The 18,736-nt window shown below is 44.0% G+C and overlaps 2 protein-coding genes across 2 annotated transcripts in view; both read left to right on the forward strand.

The window, feature by feature from the left end:
• The window catches only part of sv2ca (synaptic vesicle glycoprotein 2Ca), a 16,856-nt gene extending 13,627 nt beyond the window's left edge, over window positions 1-3,229 (forward strand). Inside the window, exons 5-12 of the mRNA XM_062454080.1 lie at window positions 1-26; window positions 393-503; window positions 641-729; window positions 1,138-1,302; window positions 1,565-1,698; window positions 1,845-2,051; window positions 2,137-2,296; window positions 2,458-3,229. The exon at window positions 1-26 is cut by the window's left edge and continues 64 nt beyond it. Of these exons, the coding sequence (XP_062310064.1) occupies window positions 1-26; window positions 393-503; window positions 641-729; window positions 1,138-1,302; window positions 1,565-1,698; window positions 1,845-2,051; window positions 2,137-2,296; window positions 2,458-2,641 (1,076 nt within the window). The 3' untranslated portion in view covers window positions 2,642-3,229. The remainder of the gene's footprint in view (window positions 27-392; window positions 504-640; window positions 730-1,137; window positions 1,303-1,564; window positions 1,699-1,844; window positions 2,052-2,136; window positions 2,297-2,457) is intronic.
• Window positions 3,230-12,363: 9,134 nt separating this feature from the next.
• Window positions 12,364-18,736, forward strand: part of LOC134014901 (semaphorin-4E-like) — a 117,911-nt gene continuing 111,538 nt past the window's right edge. Inside the window, exons 1-14 of the mRNA XM_062454081.1 lie at window positions 12,364-12,475; window positions 12,575-12,717; window positions 12,812-12,874; window positions 13,030-13,128; window positions 13,265-13,364; window positions 13,776-13,886; window positions 14,069-14,220; window positions 14,404-14,579; window positions 14,686-14,824; window positions 15,056-15,278; window positions 15,418-15,533; window positions 15,634-15,794; window positions 15,998-16,050; window positions 16,159-16,595. Coding sequence (XP_062310065.1) covers window positions 12,364-12,475; window positions 12,575-12,717; window positions 12,812-12,874; window positions 13,030-13,128; window positions 13,265-13,364; window positions 13,776-13,886; window positions 14,069-14,220; window positions 14,404-14,579; window positions 14,686-14,824; window positions 15,056-15,278; window positions 15,418-15,533; window positions 15,634-15,794; window positions 15,998-16,050; window positions 16,159-16,595 — 2,085 coding nt within the window. The remainder of the gene's footprint in view (window positions 12,476-12,574; window positions 12,718-12,811; window positions 12,875-13,029; window positions 13,129-13,264; window positions 13,365-13,775; window positions 13,887-14,068; window positions 14,221-14,403; window positions 14,580-14,685; window positions 14,825-15,055; window positions 15,279-15,417; window positions 15,534-15,633; window positions 15,795-15,997; window positions 16,051-16,158; window positions 16,596-18,736) is intronic.

The raw sequence follows: 18,736 nt of genomic DNA on the forward strand, positions 1-18,736 counted from the left end.
GTGGGCAGCCCGAGAAAGTCTTCACGGTGAGCATTTCCCCGCCTCGGCGACGACGGGCGCGTCCGGGGAGGCAAAGCGGCTTAGGGTATATCTGCCGCTAACGGCTGGGACACGTCGAAAACATGACACGGGGATCACATCTACCTCACGATGGGTTCCAGAGCTGGTCTGTGTCATTCAGACGTATTTTTCACTTCCTGTGGTGCGCTAGGAGAGGAGCCTTTCAGTCGGTCCCTTTCAGTTGGAAACGTTGCTTAGAGCTCTGCAGAGAGAGTTCCAAATTCAATTCAAATGTGAATCAGCAAGAACAAGTCCAGAACAAGAGAAAACATACTAACCACGAGACACGAGAATGTTGTCGCTGAACTCCCCCACTTCTCCTTTATGGCCAGGTGAACAGAATTAAGATCCCCAAGCAGATGGATGAGCTTGTGGAGATGGAGTCTGAGACTGCCAATCCAGTGTCCAAGGTTTTCTTCAGGTGCAAGACTGAGATCAAAGGGGTGAGTTCTACTCCCGGCCGCCTCTCCTCCTGCTGGGCTAGCGGACGGGCCAGACCGGACCACGACCAACCACACACACACACACACACACACACACACACTAAGGGACGAGCGTTATTTCTTATCTCCTCACACAGATCTGGCTGAACCTCATGAAATGTTTCAACTACCCCCTCCGGGAGAGCAGCATGAGGCTGGCTATCGTGTGGTTCACGTTGTCCTTTGGGTGAGCTTCTCACACACACACACACACACACCTCCGTAACTCGACCTCCCCCCTTGCTGCCGAAGGGCCGCAGGCCGCGGCAGGCCGACTCGTTTGGTCCTGAAGTTGAGCGAGGGTTATTGGGGCTCGCGGCTGCTGTGCCTCCCTGTCACCTCCCCTCAGTAGTGCAGAGCTGGTGTTCTGGGCCTGAGGGGGGGAGATCGATCAATACAGCTCTATTGGTGCCTCAGCATGCGCAGGCAAGGATGGAGCGCAGGCAGGATGATAGGGAACCAGGAGACCAGTACAGAGAGTCCTGCCAGAACAGTGTTAATGCTATGATAGGGTCTGTCTGTCAGCCTGCCTGCCTGCCTGCCTGACAGGGTGACAGGGTGACAGTGTGACAGGGTGACGCTCTTCTTCCTCCAGATACTACGGCCTGTCCGTGTGGTTTCCTGACGTTATCAAGCACCTGCAGGCGGACGACTACGCCTCCAAGGTGAAGACCCACAGCAACGAGCACATCGAGGACTTCACCTTCAACTTCACCCTGGAGAACCAGATCCACTCCAACGGGCTCTTTGTAAACGACAGGTAGAGCACACCTGTCCTGATGTGCGATCGATTCGAATTGTTATTGCCTATTTCAAAAGGCTTGTTCCGTCCGTGTACTCTAGCCCTGGGTTGGGATTCAGAAGTCATAGCAGCGTGAAATGTTAAAGTAGGTCAAGTGTGGCCAGTCCTTTAAAATGTTTATAAAACATTTGGTGAAGTAGAACTCACAAGTGTATGATGTAGTGTGACCACCAAAACCAAACCACCCGTATCATTGTTAACATCCATGGTTCCACACCAGGTTCCTCCATATGAAGCTGAGGTCAGTCACCTTCATTGACTCCACGTTCCGCAACTGCTACTTCGACGACGTCACGTCCGTGGGGTCCATCTTCCGGAACTGCACCTTCATCGAAACGCTGTTCTTCAACACGGGTGAGCCCAAACCACGAGGCAGCATCAACAAAGACAAATGCTAACGCTAAGGACAACACCGTATAGGCACTGGCTAGCTTTAGCTACATAACAATCTCTATTATAGTCCTGTCTAAGATGTGGCACTTGTCGCTTTTGGGTGGCAGATATCGACGACTCCAAGTTGATTGATGGAACGGAGGTGATCAACAGTACCTTCACACACAACAAGACGGGCTGTCAGATGACGTTCGACGATGACTACAGCGCCTACTGGGTCTACTTCATCAACTTCCTGGGGACGCTGGCTGTTCTGCCCGGCAACATCGTCTCAGCTCTGCTCATGGATAAGATTGGACGTTTGTCCATGTTAGGTGTGAAATAATTGACTCTATTGTATGATTCATTTGAAGAAGTTTCTTAGGGGTTGGTTTTTCTAACGTGTGTGTGTGTGTGTAGGGGGCTCCATGATCCTGTCAGGGATCAGCTGTTTCTTTCTGTGGTTCGGCACCAGTGAGTCCATGATGATCTTCATGCTGTGCCTTTATAACGGTCTGAGTATCTCAGCCTGGAACTCTCTAGATGTGGTCACCACCGAGTCCTATCCTACAGACAGGAGGTTGGTTCAGGAAAGCAACGCACACACACACACACACACACACACAGTAACATGCCTGTGTGCCCGCACGCACACACACTTATACATGCAACCTAAAGTTACTTTCCTCATCCTTTCCTCTTTATCTCCCTCACTTCACTCTCTCTCTTTCTCTCTGCCAGAGGGACAGGGTTTGGCTTCTGTAACGCCCTGTGTAAGCTGGCAGCCGTGCTGGGGAACCTGATCTTCGGCTCTCTGGTGGGCATCACCAAGGCCATCCCCATCCTCATGGCCTCCTCCGTGCTGGTGTGCGGAGGCCTGGTGGCTCTCCGTCTGCCCGACACCCGCTCCAACGTCCTCATGTAGCCCGGGCGTGGCTCTCCTCGTCTGGGCAAGACCCGGACCAAGCCTGGGGAGGACGGAAGGGTGGTGCAAAGGGCCTGGATCAGTTGTGCCGTATGCAGTTTTCTGAGATAACAAGACTGAGATTTGATTTGTAGCTTCCGTGCTCTGGGAAAGGGTATAGTTCAGTCATATTGAAAATAATCGTTCTTCATAAAGCAGTATCGGTCATAAATATGATTTTCTCTTTTCTGTCCTCACCTATCGTGGGGGACTGGAAGACAAGCTCTAACAAACAAGTCATTTATTTAGTAAATGTATCACTTGAGGACAACCCAATACTACCGAAACATGTCCCTCTATATTATGTAGTTGTATAGTGGTTGTACACGATGAGAATAACTCCATATCGTCAGTGGCAAGGTGAAAATGTATAGAGAGAGACTGCTGTAGGCCGCGTTGAACTGTGTGAGCATCACATCAACAGATAGCTCGAGTGTTGAGTGACTGCGGGTGGTTGGAGCTGTGCACATTGACACGGGTCTTATTCGAGCCAAACCAGATGGAGGGGCGAGACGTAAACAAGCTGTAATGAGCCCAGCTAGCCTGCTGGGGGAGAGGGGCGGGGTGGGTGGGGGAGGGAGGGTGGGTGGGTGGGACAGATGATCAGTAGGACTGGAGAGACTCCACAACTGGAACACAGCTGGCAGGCCCCCCAAACACACACACACACACGGACACCAGACACCTCAGACTCAAACACACACACACAAGCGCATGCACACACAGCCATACGGATGACAGAAAGGGAGAGAGAGAGACACTGAGAGAAAGACAGGGAGAGAGACAGAGAGACTGATAGGCAGACAAGCAGGTAGTAAACTGTCTATGCGTGCATTAAGTTGTTTTTTTGTATTTAAAAACTTTTGCTGAAGTTATTGAGCTATTGAGTTCACAATCAACTCAGACTGACACATGTGGAGCCCCAAGCCCTTTGCACCAATCCCCCGCCCACGAATAAAAGGCCATAGCAAAATATGTGTTGTCGTACGATGTGTGAAAACTAAACGTATCGGTTCTTCGAAGTCTTAAGGTGTTTCGTTTATTCAAAGTAAATCACACTTGCCGCTGTTCTCATTCGTCACTTTGTTTGGAAGTCGAATTTGAGTGTCTGATTCCTTCGCCTGTGTTTTCCGATGTGTGGTTGGATGTGCGTCGTCGCCGATGAGAGCTGGGTTTGAGTTGAGGTGCGTGACTCAGCACCCGTGTCCTGGAGAGTGTGGCTTGTGCCAGTGACTGGAATACTGACGCGTCATCATGCTGCTTCCTTCTTTAAATACTGAATGGCCTTTCTTTCTTTTTATGTGCCTCTCTTTCTCTGGAGTGGTGACCCTATACTCACCTAGAGGCTGGGTGGAAACGAGGAGACAGGAAGTGGACAGGAAATGGACAGGAAGTTGATAGGAAGTAAACCATTTGTGTTGGTGTATTTGAAACTTTCTTCTTACTATTGGCTGAAACCAAACTTTAATATTACTCTGGATAGTGTCCCTAAAGGGTTCCAATATGTCACCTATGTTTTTGATTGACACTCTGAAGTTCATTTCCAGGGCAACCGAGAGACTGTCAAGGGATTTCATGCTTCCTTACACAGGTTTGTGTCCCTGGCGTTGATACAGTAATTTTGGTGGCTTTGGCCAGTGTAACTCTCCCGCTGTCCTCTGTGTGTGTAGAGTATGTGAAAGTAGATTATTGTTACTGCCTATGTGTTGCTGTCCAGGGAGTCAGGTGGCTGAGCGGTGAGGGAGTCGGGCTAGTAATCTGAAGGTTGCCAGTTCGATTCCCGGCCGTGCCAAATGACGTTGTGTCCTCGGGCAAGGCACTTCACCCTACTTGCCTCGGGGGAATGTCCCTGTACTTACTGTAAGTCGCTCTGGATAAGAGCGTCTGCTAAATGACTAAATGTAAATGTTGCTGTCCAGCCCCTATAACTTATATCTGGTTTCCAACAAGGAGAACATGAGTGCAGAGTTGTGTGTGTTTCAACGTTACATTTTCTTGGATCCTGAAAATTGTGTTTGCCGGGTCATTTAATTGATGCACTTGTCACGTGGAACACTTCAAGTACTGTTGTAAAGTGTTGCAGGGAAGGAGTTCGAAATAGCTGGAGTCAGATTGAAGCTATCGACCACTGTTGCCACATCAGCAGTACTGTGCTATGCGTTCAACAGCATAATGAATGAACTAAGGGTTGATTAGAGAAAGTTTGAAAACCTGAGTCGCTGTGGCAGTGTTGCCATGGAAATGAGTGTTACCTGTTCATTTGGAATGTTATTGGGTAGTGTGTGAGTATGTGTGTGTGTGTGTGTGTGTGTGTGGATGAGGGAGAACCAGACCGGAACGGAAAGACAGTGTTTGTCTGTGTGTGTGTGTTTGTGATTGTGTGTATGTGGCAGTGTGTGTGTAAATACTGTACATATCAAAGCTGTAATTGGTGGACTGATGGATTGAATATAACGTGCTTTTTCAATCAGCTGACATGTCTCTTGCTTTGTTCAAAAGAAAAGTCCATCGACTGTATCTACTGTATGTTCCATCTGTGTGTCCTGTGCTTAATACCACGTGTCCTCTGCTACTGTTCAAACTTGCATGTGTGTATGAAATGTATATGATTTTGTGCTAAACTTTGTGTTCTTACTGTTTGGGTCTCTTTTCCGGAGAAGACAAAACATGTCGATTTCTGAAGAAAAAATATGTGAATGTATCACTCTTGTAAGTTGTTTTTTCTTTCTGCCATTTTGTTGAAGTGAACAAAAGTGTGTGTGCAGGTCAAGATGTGTATATTGTTGTAAGGGGCAGGTCAGTCATGTGAAGGCTGCAAACATAAAGCTGTGTAGAGAAACTGTATTTGCCAAATGGTGCCCTGTGGGTCTTGTTTTTGAGGCAGGGACTGCAGACTGTGCTGCTTTGAGCAAACTGTACATGAAATTAAAGATTATGTTCTATATCAAATTATATCAGACATTCCTTATGAATATGACACCCCAACATTGATCATTTTGTTGCATTTTAATCATCTTCTCAAATATAGTGTGTTAGACATACTTTGAAGATGATATTGTCAATTAAAACATTGATATGAAATGATTGCTTACAGTATTTAGTGCTTAAAATCAGCATTTATCAGTACAACAGGAAAGACATCAACAGGTAATGAACTTGCTCCAAATTTTCATATACATTTCTGGCTTTTAAGTATACTTTGGCTATTATTTACACATCAGTCTAGCCACAAATATTACCGATGAACTAACTAGCGCTCTACTGCAGAATAAGCATATCACTGATTGAAATCACAACAAGCCTATACTGCCCTCTAACGTCAGTGATAGTCTGTGTGATGAATACAGAGAATGGGGTGGGAATCTGGGACCAGTGCAGAGCAGGGGGTAGGAATCTGGGACCAGTGCAGAGCAGGGCGTAGGAATCTGGGACCAGTGCAGAGCAGGGCGTAGGAATCTGGGACCAGTGCAGAGCAGGGGGTAGGAATCTGGGACCAGTGCAGAGCAGGGGGTAGGAATCTGGGACCAGTGCAGAGCAGGGGGTAGGAATCTGGGGCCAGTGCAGAGCAGGGCGTAGGAATCTGGGACCAGTGCAGAGCAGGGGGTAGGAATCTGGGACCAGTGCAGAGCAGGGGGTAGGAATCTGGGGTACCAGTGTTGGATAGAGAGGAGGGGATGGGAAGTTTTAGGGCTTTCTTACTGATGAAGATGATGGAAAAGGAAGAGCACAGTGACATCTTGTGGTCAGCATTCATTTAAACTTGAGGCTGCAGACGAAGGTCTTGGTGTCGCTTACGACGGTACAATGCCTAGTTAATTTCATATAAGACTACGTGTGTTCATTTTTTATCTCCTTTTCTTGTTCACACGTTTACCATCGCTATCTGGTGGTTTACTGTGAGAACTGCACTTGTAATTCACACTTTAAGCCACTAGATGGCGGTATTGAAGCGTATGGAACGCCGAGTTAGTCAAAAATAAATAAATAAATAGGTAATTAAATGGATAAATACATACATAAATAAATATGGATATGAAATAAATTCTGAAATTAAAAAAAGATGGCAATAAATATATAAATATAGCATTATATAACTATATAGCTGAATCCATTTACCAACATCAATAAATAAATACATTTATTTATTTCAAAATGACGTTTTTGTAAAGACAACATTTATTTATTTCATGGGACTTTTATTTCCTAATGCCACATTTATTTATTTTTTGAGACTTTTAGACGCCACATTTATTTCCACATTTATTTCCACGCCACATTTCTGTGCTGTATTTATTTCCGATCTCACATGCAAACGAGAGGGGCGTGGTTATCATCAGACCAACGCAGCTGCACAAGATCGAAGGCAGATAGGGACACCTAGATTCGGTAGATGATGGAAGATGTAAGTCGTGTCAGAGATCGCATGCTGGCCTTAGTAGATAGTATTGATCAGCATGGCTTGTCAGGGGATATAATCTTGGCACACATTGAAGATTTTGTAGAGGAACTTGGGCGAATAAGCGCTCTACAAAACATAGACATCGATCACAAAGTCTTAAATAGTTTAAGACTGATCGAGCACCGTGTTCGTGTGCAAAATGTACAGGTAGCTAGCTCCCTGTTGCACAGGTCCTGGACGCCCGGCTCTGGATGTTCCAGGCGATATGTTGGCTACCTTTGTGTTGTCGGGCCTATCAACACGAAAAATCGCTGATCTGTTTGGTGTGTCACCCAGCACAATTCAGAGGAAATTGACCGGAGAAGGCATAAGGTAAGTCACGTAATCGAATAGTCTAAAGTAAATTGTGATTTGTAATGAACCACACGTTCCACACGTTGTTTCAAAAACAAAGACAGAATTAAGTCAGAGATTTAGACACGCCAAGGTAGGCTACAGCCATCGTATTACCAAGTAAAAATGAATCACAGGGGTAATTTTCATGTTTTGTTACACCTAACCAGCGTAAAGTGTAGTCATGATGATAAACATGTCAATTTGCAGCACCTCAGTGGCAAAGTTAAGCCAGCCAGTGAATATCTATGATTCAATGCTCTTCTGATTTTACTAGCTGTTAATTATGGGCCAGTCTCCTAAAAAGCCCCGTCTTTTTAAATGTAATTTTACCAGAATATGTCTAGGATTTTGCACATGTTGCTTATCTTGTCTGGCGAGTGTTAATCATGTAACAGAAAATCGTATCAAAGTTACATTTACATTTGTTTTACATTTTTGTCTTTTAGCAGACGCTCTTATCCAGAGCGACTTACAGTAAGTACAGGGACATTCCCCCGAGGCAAGTAGGGTGAAGTGCCTTGCCCAAGGACACAACGTCATTTTGGCACGGCCGGGAATCGAACTGGCAACCTTCTGATTACTAGCCCGCTTCCCTCACCGCTCAGCCACCTGACTCCCTGTAAAGTTAACCTTACCATCTATTTTTTCTATTTGTTGTTTAATAAAATATAGAAAATCCAATCTGTACTCTTCGATCAATGATGACGATTTGGATGCCTTGGTAATGGAGTTACAGCGCAGCCATCCAAATGCTGGCTACACGAAGATCCAGGGACATGTACGATCCAGGGGCATACACATTCAAAGTAAGAATTAATAGTCAACCTCAAAAAGGCCAAACCCATTTCCAATTTTCTGTGTTTTAGCCGTAGCCAATTTTATTGTGCATATTTGTCTAAGTTGTACTACTGCTTTTCATTTTATTTAAGGACCCATGCTCTCCAGTCTGTACTTTTAAACTGTATCAGTTCACATTACATAGTATATACTACTCTAGTAATACCATCCATCTAATTATGTTTTCTTGCATTATTATTTCATATTTTGTGTGTGTATCTTCTTTGTCAATCAGGGCATTGATTAAGGGCATCCATGCGGCGAAATGATCCAGAAGCAGTATTGATGCGAAGATTAAGCATCTAGATTGCAAGGCGTCGTCAGTACAATGTTCCTGTGCCAAATAGTTTATGCCATATCGATGGGAATCACAAACTGATCAGGTCTGTTTTTCCTGCTGCTTTCTCTACTACAATTGTAATCTAGTAGGCCACTGCTTTCAAATTCCTGTCCTAAGCCTGCACCACATCACCTGAAATTATCACCTGGGATTTGGACTTGAACTCCCATTTAAATAATAATCCTGTTACATTTCACACAGATGGAGGATTATTGTCCATGGTGGCATTGATGGATTCTCCAGGCTCATTGTATACCTCAATTGTGCCACCAACAACAGAGCTACAACTGTTCTCGAAGGCTCCATGTCTGCTGTTGGCCAATATGGAGTGTCATCTCGAGTTAGGTACCTGATGTAGTTTTGTAACATTTATAATATAGGTACAATTCTGTTGGATTTTCATCTTCACAGAAATGTACATTGACTCCTCTTCTTTTACAGATCTGACAAGGGGGGTGAGAATGTGATGGTTGCTCATTTCATGGTGCAAACAAGAGGAGAGAACAGAAACTCTCACATTACCGGAAGGAGTGTTCATAACCAGAGGTAGGGAGAACAAAAAGAGCTAGTAAAAAGGCTAAACCCCTAAAGTTGATCTGTAATTCAGCCATCACCTAAAATCCAGCTCTCACTTTTATTTGTGTGTTCACACTCCCCTTGTCTCCACTTGCGTCAATTAGACATTACTTTCAAGGACGTAGAACCTTTTCATTTAGGCTGTATTTCATTGTATCTTTTACAGAATTGAGCGCCTTTGGAGAGATGTCTATGAAAATGTTCTCGATCTCTACTACACCATCTTCATCCAGTTGGAGGCGGAAGGAGCACTCAATCCTGACCACGAGATTGACCTGTATGCCCTACACAAATGCTTCATGCCACATATTCAGCGTAGTCTTCAGTGTTTCACGGAGGCATGGAACCATCACGGACTAAGGACTGCAAACCAACGTTCACCTTTGCAGTTGTGGTTGCTAAACCACAGAGAAGGTCAAGAATTCTCACAAGTAAATACATTTCTCATATGATGTAATGTTATCTACTGGCTCAGCTGTTATTGGCGCCTTGTAAAAGGAAAATGAGGGATCTTTCCTGGTCTTCTGGTGAAACGCCCAAGTCCATTCTAAGCAGGAGTGCCTTTTTTTCATTTTCGGACAGTATTTTTTCAGGTCTGGTTCAGACCTCCAATCTAAAGGCAAGATACAAAGTTGTACTATTAGACAAATTGGATTAACATGCTAAGAGGAGAAGAGAAGTTCACAACTTTGGTTGTGTATAATGTTGTTTTTTCCTAGCAGTAAATTTCCTCCACAAGAAAATGGCGGCCTCTTCTCTCACTGTACAGTATGGCTCACCTGTCTTGTCCTTGCTGAAGCTACATGATGGCTCCTCTGTCTTGTCCTCACTGAAGCTACATGATCGCTCCTCTGTCCTGTCCTCACTGAAGCTACAGGATCGCTCCTGTCCTACTCAAGGCGCTTTGTGACTGCATACCCCGAATGTCCACAGAAGCTGCAGCAACACTGGGCAAGCTAAAAAAGGGTTTATAGAGGTTGACACATTATTTTAAAACATCACAGATGTTTGTTACTACATTTGACTGAATTTGTCGTAAGCATCAATTTAAGACCCTAGAAAGAGTGGGTGTTGTTCCAAGAACCAGCTGTATGTACTGAACTTTCCTGAACAAAAGGCACTTTTGGATCCCTGGAGTGGGTTTGGGATGAAACAGCAAAAAATAAGATATGTTTCCTTCTGAACTCTACTGGCTTCTCCTTAACCCTTGCCTCCATGCACACAACTCCCAATCTTCTACTTTCCTTGGACATTAAGGCCCATTGCAAACACACACATACAGTACCCATACAGAAGTTCTGAACTGCATTATTTCTAGAGAACAAACTGTCCCCTTCTCAATGACACATTTCCCTGTACACGTGCGCAGTCTCACATATACGTTTTTGAGCTACAGATAAGTGTGAGTGCTTATTTATGTCTTAATCAGACAGACTTTCGAACCAACTTACCATGTTAACAGATTTCACAGTGATTAATATGCATAGCCATACATACCTTGGGCACTTGTACATGTGACTTCTCATCTGATTTAAGGGGAAATCCTTGTCGCAAGTCAAGCATTTTGTTAGTGGTCCTTGGTGTTGCAGGGTTGTTTGGATCTGCATAATAAAAATAATGATATCAAAGCTTTAAGTATTGAATTACATTTACATTTAACTGCAAGTATAAAATAGCTCACACAATTGTGTGAACAATCCAATGACATACACATTCCAAAACAATACTCCTCTGCAATGGCTGGATGTAAATCATGGCATGTCCAATGCCAGTCCCAGGGTTGGACAAATACCGCACCGTATAGCCTTCATCTGGATTTGGGTTTAAACTTAATTGTCGGCTGCGTGTTGTCCCTGAAATCCTAAGTAATTCGAACCCCCCAGTGTCTTAACTGGGGAAAGGTGTCCACAATTTTGCCCCTGAAGTTTATGGGCTCATCATCTTCTACTACATACCACACACAGAAGAGAAACAGGAGGAAGTGAAGAAAACACCATTATTCTAACACATGCAGACACACACAATTTCTTAGTATTTAAATGTGGTTCAAGGTGGGCTTACAATTATACACAATGTTCATGTCAAGCACAGTATTACCTTGAAATGAGATCCCTTTCTCTCCTAGTCCAGCAGCTGTTAAATAATTTTTTTCCTTCTTTGCTGGAACTGTTTCTGAACTGTGGTCGCTCATGCAAAAGAAATTGTGCGTGAAAATGGGGCGACACCTTAGTTTTGCTGGAGGTCCCCGGGAATGTGGTCTTGGTGGAGGTCTTGCCAGCCTACCTCTGTAAGGGGCAAATAGTCTTGCCACTTCAGCTTTAAAATGTGAAAATAAAGCATAGGATTAGAGACAGTCTGGGCAACAGCAGCAAGTTAGTCCTTTTACTTAACCTTTTAAGGAGTGAGTTCTAAATATTACCGACGCTTCCACCAGAGTGAGTTATTTTTCCAAAACGGAAGCTAGCTAGCTTTAGTTAACTTCCGTTACCTAGCAACCTAGCATAATACTCCTAGCAATGCTACTACCTGCTAGTGTTACTTGTTAGCCTCCTAATTGTACATTTTGAAGCCATACTATAGCGTTTGTCATATAGTTTTTGACTATCGGAAAATAGTAGGTTGGAATGTTCAGAATCACACGTGTGACGGTACTCTGTGGGGCCCGCTTTCGAAAAGGCGATAAATGTGCGATAAAAGAGCAGTCCTATGGAACGGGTTAAGGGGCAGTGTTTCGACAGCGCCATTGGGCTGCGCTTCAATACCGCCATCTAGTGGCTTAAAGTGTAAATTACAAGTGCAGTTCTCACAATAAACCACCAGATGGCGATGGTAAAGCGCAGCCCTATCAAAGAATATGGAAGCAAGTCAATATAAGTTCTTTGATATAAATAACTCTAAAAAAGGTAAGAATGTTTCGATTCAAATAGCGAGGCTGGAAAAATAGTTCTAGTGTGATGTCACAAAGTACAATTATGCTGTGACATTTAATTAGGCAAGGAAGTGCCATACAGTATTATATAATAGGACTGCTATGTTTCTTACACATATAATTGTGATTGAGTTGTAGTTCAGTTAACTGCTAGCCTTCCACTGAAAGCATGTTATTTGTGTTTGACCAGGATCAACAAATTTAGCATGTCTCTGTTCACCACTGTCTGGCTTTTCATTAGTCTCATCCTTCCCCTGGTGCCGTCTGAGGTGAAGGCACTAACCACCAGTGTTCCTCGGAAGATTATTCCCTACCAGAGTAAGCTTTTTACACATAGACAAATAAGATTAGCTGAATATCTATTTGTTATCCATCTATGTGCTATCCATAACTGTTGCTTCATGTGTCTTTGTTCAGATGATTTGAAGACATTTCAAGAGAATAATGTCTTCAACTATACAACCATACTGCTGAGAGAAGACCTGGGTTTACTGTTCCTTGGTGCTCGTGAAGCTGTTTATGCCCTTGATATGAGCAATGTATCACAACTAAAGGCAGTGGTAAGAAACACCATCCAACATGACAATTTAGAAATGAATCTACTGTAGGTATGGATTGTTTGTGTTGTGTGAACAACATTTTCTGGTGGTGCAGGTGTACTGGAAGGTTTCTTCAACGCAACAAACAAAGTGCACCAATAAAGGAAAGAATGCTGAGGTGGGTGAATACACTATTGAAATAACACATTGTCAGTGTAAACTGAGGCAGTGAAATCATGCTTACCCCGATCAAAATCTGAGTGAATCTTTGAATAATGTAGTGAGACCAATTATTCTCCTCACTTAAAACTCGATTACGTAAATCTTCTTTAGATTGAGTGCAGGAACTATGTCAAGACACTGGAAAGATTGGATGATGGCAGAATGTTTGTCTGTGGGACAAATGCATTTTACCCAATTTGTGATAACATGGTAAGTGTTTACACTGAAGATAGACTACTGACCCAATTAGTCCCGTTGTTAACTGGCTCATAATGATACAATTAAGGTGTTTGTCTCCATCTTGACTTTGTAAGTGTGCAACCAATGTGTATGGTGTCTTCTTTAGACTTTTGTCGATGGTCATCTGGAATTGGAAGGGCAGTGGCAGGAGGGAAGAGGGAGAATCCCTTACAATCCCTTTGAAAGACATTCCTCTGTCATGCTAGGTGAGCACCATTCAGCCTTTTACCATCTATGCTACCTCGGACAAAGATACATTAACCCTTGTGCTGCCTTCGGGTCACATGACCCAAAGGTTCATAACGAACCATTGTTGTGTTTACCCAATTTGACCCAATTCAAAAACAAATACAAATTATTTTCTTTTAACTTTCGCAATGTGGGGGGTCTGAGACAGCCCAACGGTTAAAAGAAAAAGCTTCACTTTGTTTTTCTATGCGGTAAATTTGTCGCAATACGACGGTGGGTCACAATGACTGATGGGTCAGAATGACCCGAAGATAACACAAGGGTTAAGAAGGGGTGCTGATTGAGGTTACAAACATTTAGGGTGTCGCAGACAAAAAAAAAATCACTTTATAATTGTTATTGTTGTGACTAAAATGTTGCTTTTTCAGGGCCCGATTTGTATTCTGCATCCCCCACCAACTTTTTGGGAAGTGAGACTGTTTTCCAACGCTTCTCTTCCAACCCACTGAGGACCGAATTGAGGAACACCTGGCTGAACGGTAAGATCTTCAAACCAGATCTATGATCTAACACAGTACTCGGAAAGTATTCCCCTCAACCAATCCAGCAATATATTGTGGTTAAGTTTTGTCGTATCATTTCATCCTTTTTCTCAGAGCAGTTGTGATGGAAGCTTTAACAAGTATCACCTCTAGTTCCTAGTTCCAGTTTGTCATTTCAGAACCAAAAATGGTACAAATGCTGGTTGTCCCAGAGAGTGTCAAAAACGCTGAGGGCGACGATGACAAAATCTATCTCTTTTTCACCGAGGAGGCCATAGATATAGACTTCCCTGGCAAAGTGAGAGTATCACGGGTAGCAAGAGTCTGCAAGGTATGCTCATACAACATGACTTTTGGAATCTTCAACATTGCCTTAAATACAGTATATCCTGCAGTGCCTGTTCAGTTTGTTTGCAGGGCCAGCTGCATGTGCACTATAAGATCACATGGCATAAGCACAACAGTAGTTTTTTCCCTTATCAAGCAGATCTAACTTTGAGTGGTTGAATTCTAGGGGGACACGGGTGGTCAGCGGACCTTACAGGGGAAATGGACAAGTTTCCTGAAGGCTCGTCTGGACTGTCCTCTGCCTTCTGGGTCCAGTCTGCCTGCCATAGTCCAGGACGTCTTCCTCCTTCGAGACAAGAACTGGAGGAAGAGCATCTTTTACGCAGTCTTCACTCCACAATCGTAAGTCAAGCATTTCGACAATAAACAGTAACATATATCATGTGTACTTATTATTTCGGATCCATCACAGTTAGCTTGAGAACATGACTTGGTATTTCTGTTGAAGGGCCTTCTCAGAAGTATCCTCAGTGTGTGCCTTCAGTGTTTCTGACGTTGGACTCGTGTTCAGCCAAGGTGGTTACTGGACTCCAAAAGATGGGCAGGGAGGGCCCAGCGAGGAGGAGCCTGTCCCCAGACCTGGAGCGGTACGTGTTCCTCTTACCAACTTGAAGTTTGTCTGAGTGCAAGGGGGGAAAGGGGTCAAAAAGGTCATGTGTTGTACTGACTTATCCAACATTAATTACTGTAATATATAAAATAGATACATGTTAATGTAACCAAACTCCTCAACTAAGATGGTAGATGTGGCATTGAGTTTTTGACTTCATATTCTGTTCTAGTTCACACCTGTATACTAAATTGTTGTGTTTTTGAAGTGTATCAACAATGTGGCGAGGGACATGGGAATAGAGAGCTCCCAGACGCTCCCAGACAGCACATTACTATTTGCACAAGACCGACCTCTCATGGTGGATCCAATACCACTGCTAACATCAGGTCCACTGGTTCTGAAAAGAGGGGCTACGTTTTCTAAGATTGTAGTGGACATTGTAGAAGCTGTGGATGGAAGGTTGCACAATGTGATGTTCATTGGAACAGGTACATCATACAGCCAGCCAAACAAGCCCTCACAATTGACTAAGTTAGACGGTCAGTTCGATGGGCTTCACACATTTTGCCATTCATCATGTCAAGTTCAACTTCCTTTTAGATTTAGGAATGCGTGTTGTCTTGGCAGATGACGGAAAAATCCTTAAAGCGGTGAATTATGCAGGTGACCCAGTCATTGTGAAGGAGGTCCAGGTGTTCCAGACTCCAGAACCTGTCAAAGTTCTGCGCCTGTCTTCCAACACAGTATACAAATGCTAACAATAGTTCACACTTACGCCTTGTTTTCTTCCTGTGTTTCTGCAATTAGATTTTATTATTATATTTGTATTATGTTCTGTCACAGGGACAGTTATTCGCTGGCTCAGATTCTGGAGTAGTTCAGATGCCTCTGAGAGACTGCGGCCGCTACGATTCCTGCGTTGACTGTGTCCTGGCAAGAGATCCCTACTGTGGGTGGGACACAAGCACGGCGAGCTGCTCTCCTGTGCCTCTGGCCTACAGCATGTAAACTTCTGCACATGCTCAAATTCCTATGGCAGATTACACCATAACAATGCCATTAGATTTCTGTCACCCTGGATATTCAGGACCAATTTCTCACTCAGTTTATCTTTCTGTCAATGGGAAATCAAGTGACCATTAAGAATACGTATAAGGAAGCAAGTGGCATTGCTTATTTTTCCTCAAATATGATCTTTCCTTTTCAGGAACATGATTCAAAGTCTAGAGTCTGGTGATGGCTCTATGTGTCCTGTATCAGGTAAATGTTCCGGTAAATGAAATCCCATGGAATTATTCAACCAAATACATCAGACATGACCAAAATGGCCCTTTCTCACCCCTCTCCACATCCGTTTTTGTGTTGCAGTCTACTTGGGCCTCACCAACCACGCTTTCTCTTCAGGAGACATAGTCTATTTGCCATGCCAGTCTGACTCCAACCTGGCACAAGTACACTGGCACTTCTCTGGGAAACCTCTCCAGTTAAGTGCCAAGCACCTTGTCCACAACAGTGGGATTTATATCCTGGATGCCACCAAGGCTAATGCTGGGATCTACACTTGTGAGGCTGTAGAGGAGGTGAAAGGACGTCTATACCGCCGGACCTTGGCAGCCTACCAGCTGCAGACCAAGGTGTCCCTTTCCCTCATCTACCAGGTGGCAGTGGTGGCACTGTCGGTGGTTCTGTTAGTTTTGGGCATCCAGAGATTCAGCAGGCCTGGACGAAGGGCCCTGGCCCGCCCAGCTGAGCCTGGTGAAAACCCAGATGTGGCACTCACAGTGCAGGGTCCTCTCCCCTACCATGTCGGTGATAGTAACAACAACTGTGATCGTGATAACAGTGTGGCTGTTACCATGGAAGAGGAAACGTGATTGACAGCGTGGACAATCTATGTTGTGTGACTTTTTGCGAGTTGACTTTATATTTATGAGATATGTCTTTATTGTGAAGGTTAACAATTCTGTTCTGCTGGTTTCTAAGCTTTGACCTCGGTTTGGTGTTGGACGATTATTTTCAATAAAAAACATTGAAAACATTTCATAAAATGGATATTTTTCTGTATTGCATAAAAGCTTAAGTGCCTATGAAAAACGATACATGTCACAGAGAATCACATTATCCATACTCTGGCTCATCAATAATTATCATAATTATCCACATGTGGCGCACCTTGTCAATTAGTATCATCTAGTTAACTAGTGAACCTGAGAAAGCTACTCTTGTGCCCCCTCAACATGTGGGTGAAATAGATTCAGGAAGGTATCCGAATGTGTAATAATGTGGGTTCTGTACGTTTATGTTCTGTACGAGAGAGAGAGAGAGAGATAGACAGAGAGAGAGAGAGAGAGAGAGAGAGAGGTGCATAGAGCACACTGTAGGCTATTTATTATATGCAGGCTTTTCTACACTGGGTGGCAGTGTTACTGTGTTTTCTTAAACATTGTGTTGTCTGGGTTGGAATTACAGTGTGTTATCACCCATGCAGTGGTAACTAGGCAGTGTTGCCTTGGCAGTGAGTGCCGAGCGCGAGTGGGAGGAGTGTTTCTGTTGATGTCATGGTCAACTGAATCACAACTGACAGTCCTGAAGTAAAAGAGAAGTCACAACAGGGTGACCTAGAAGGAAAGATTGTATGATGTCATCTTCCCAGGTCAGTTTAAACCCCAGTTCACTCGCATTGTATTTGCTAAAAGCTTTTTTCACGAGGGTCGTGTAGGTGATTTACTCGCAAGTGTGGCTGTGTATCAATCCATTCAAAAGGGCTGAAAAAGAAATATGTCACCATGACAATGAACCTGTAACACATACAAGTAATTTAAATCAAAGTAATTTATCAGCTAAATAAATTAAGCAGTACTGTGATCGACTAAGTACATCCTCCAACTTCCTGTCCAACTTAACAAGGATGTGTGGGGTGGTCTGTTTCGGCAGGGTTGTGAGGTCTCAACTCTACAAATCTAGATTTGCTCCCCTGAATAATTCACAGCGGGGTGTGCATGTGTAATGGGAATGGTTCTGTCTGTCTGTAGTCTCCCGTTTCTGTTTAGAGGCCTCATTGGAGTACAACAATCGAGAACCCTGGTAACAAAGTCATCTGTTCCAGCCAACCTGTACAGGGAAGGCAGATTCAATTAACTTATGTTAGAAAGCAAAGGCAGTGAATCTGGACTGTTACTTGTGCCTGTGTTCGTTTTGTGATGTACACGACAGGAAGACAAAATAGTGAGTTAAAGTGAGAACGTGTTGACAATGCAGAGTCCATGCAGATTTTGATGTGTTATCATTTTGTGTTTGTTTCCTCTAAAAGCTTTGACTGATGCGTACAACCTCAATGTTTTAAATGGTATATAGATGGACGCAATAGTCTGGATGCGTAAAGGGAATGAATCCACTGAGATGATCATCTTAGTGTTTCCGGACAAGGAGAAACAGTGCCCTCTGCTGTATTAAGTGGTTAGTCAACAGCAACGTGGAATTGCATTCAGCTCAACTACAACCACAGAATTATCTTAAATTCCACAAACGCGGGACGCTTTGATGTCAACTTGTCTACCAGTATGGCAAGGTTGTGAACTGTTGTCAGGGGTAACAGAGCTTTTTGGTCTCCACAAGGGGTGAGCCAAACTGTCAATCACTATCGCAGCGCTATAAAACCGCCACCAAACATCAAAGAGTCCCACCACTGCTTGACAGACAAAGCAGGAGCGTACCACCCACAGTTGATTTCACACAAGTCATACCCTGTATCAGAGCAGAATCTCTGCTTCTCTCTCTCTCTGTGGACATCATTAAACTCCGTGACACGAGGTCACCTTTTTCAGAAAAGAGTCACGCATGAAAACAAACGTGCTTGTGTGCTTTTATTGTTGCCATAAAGCTTCCATCTTTCTTTCTGCCGAGCTGTACGCGAGTGATGGATGAACACAGTATCGCACTGGCCCCC

This window comes from Osmerus eperlanus, chromosome 28 (genome assembly GCF_963692335.1).
Source record: "Osmerus eperlanus chromosome 28, fOsmEpe2.1, whole genome shotgun sequence".
Lineage (NCBI taxonomy): Eukaryota > Metazoa > Chordata > Actinopteri > Osmeriformes > Osmeridae > Osmerus > Osmerus eperlanus.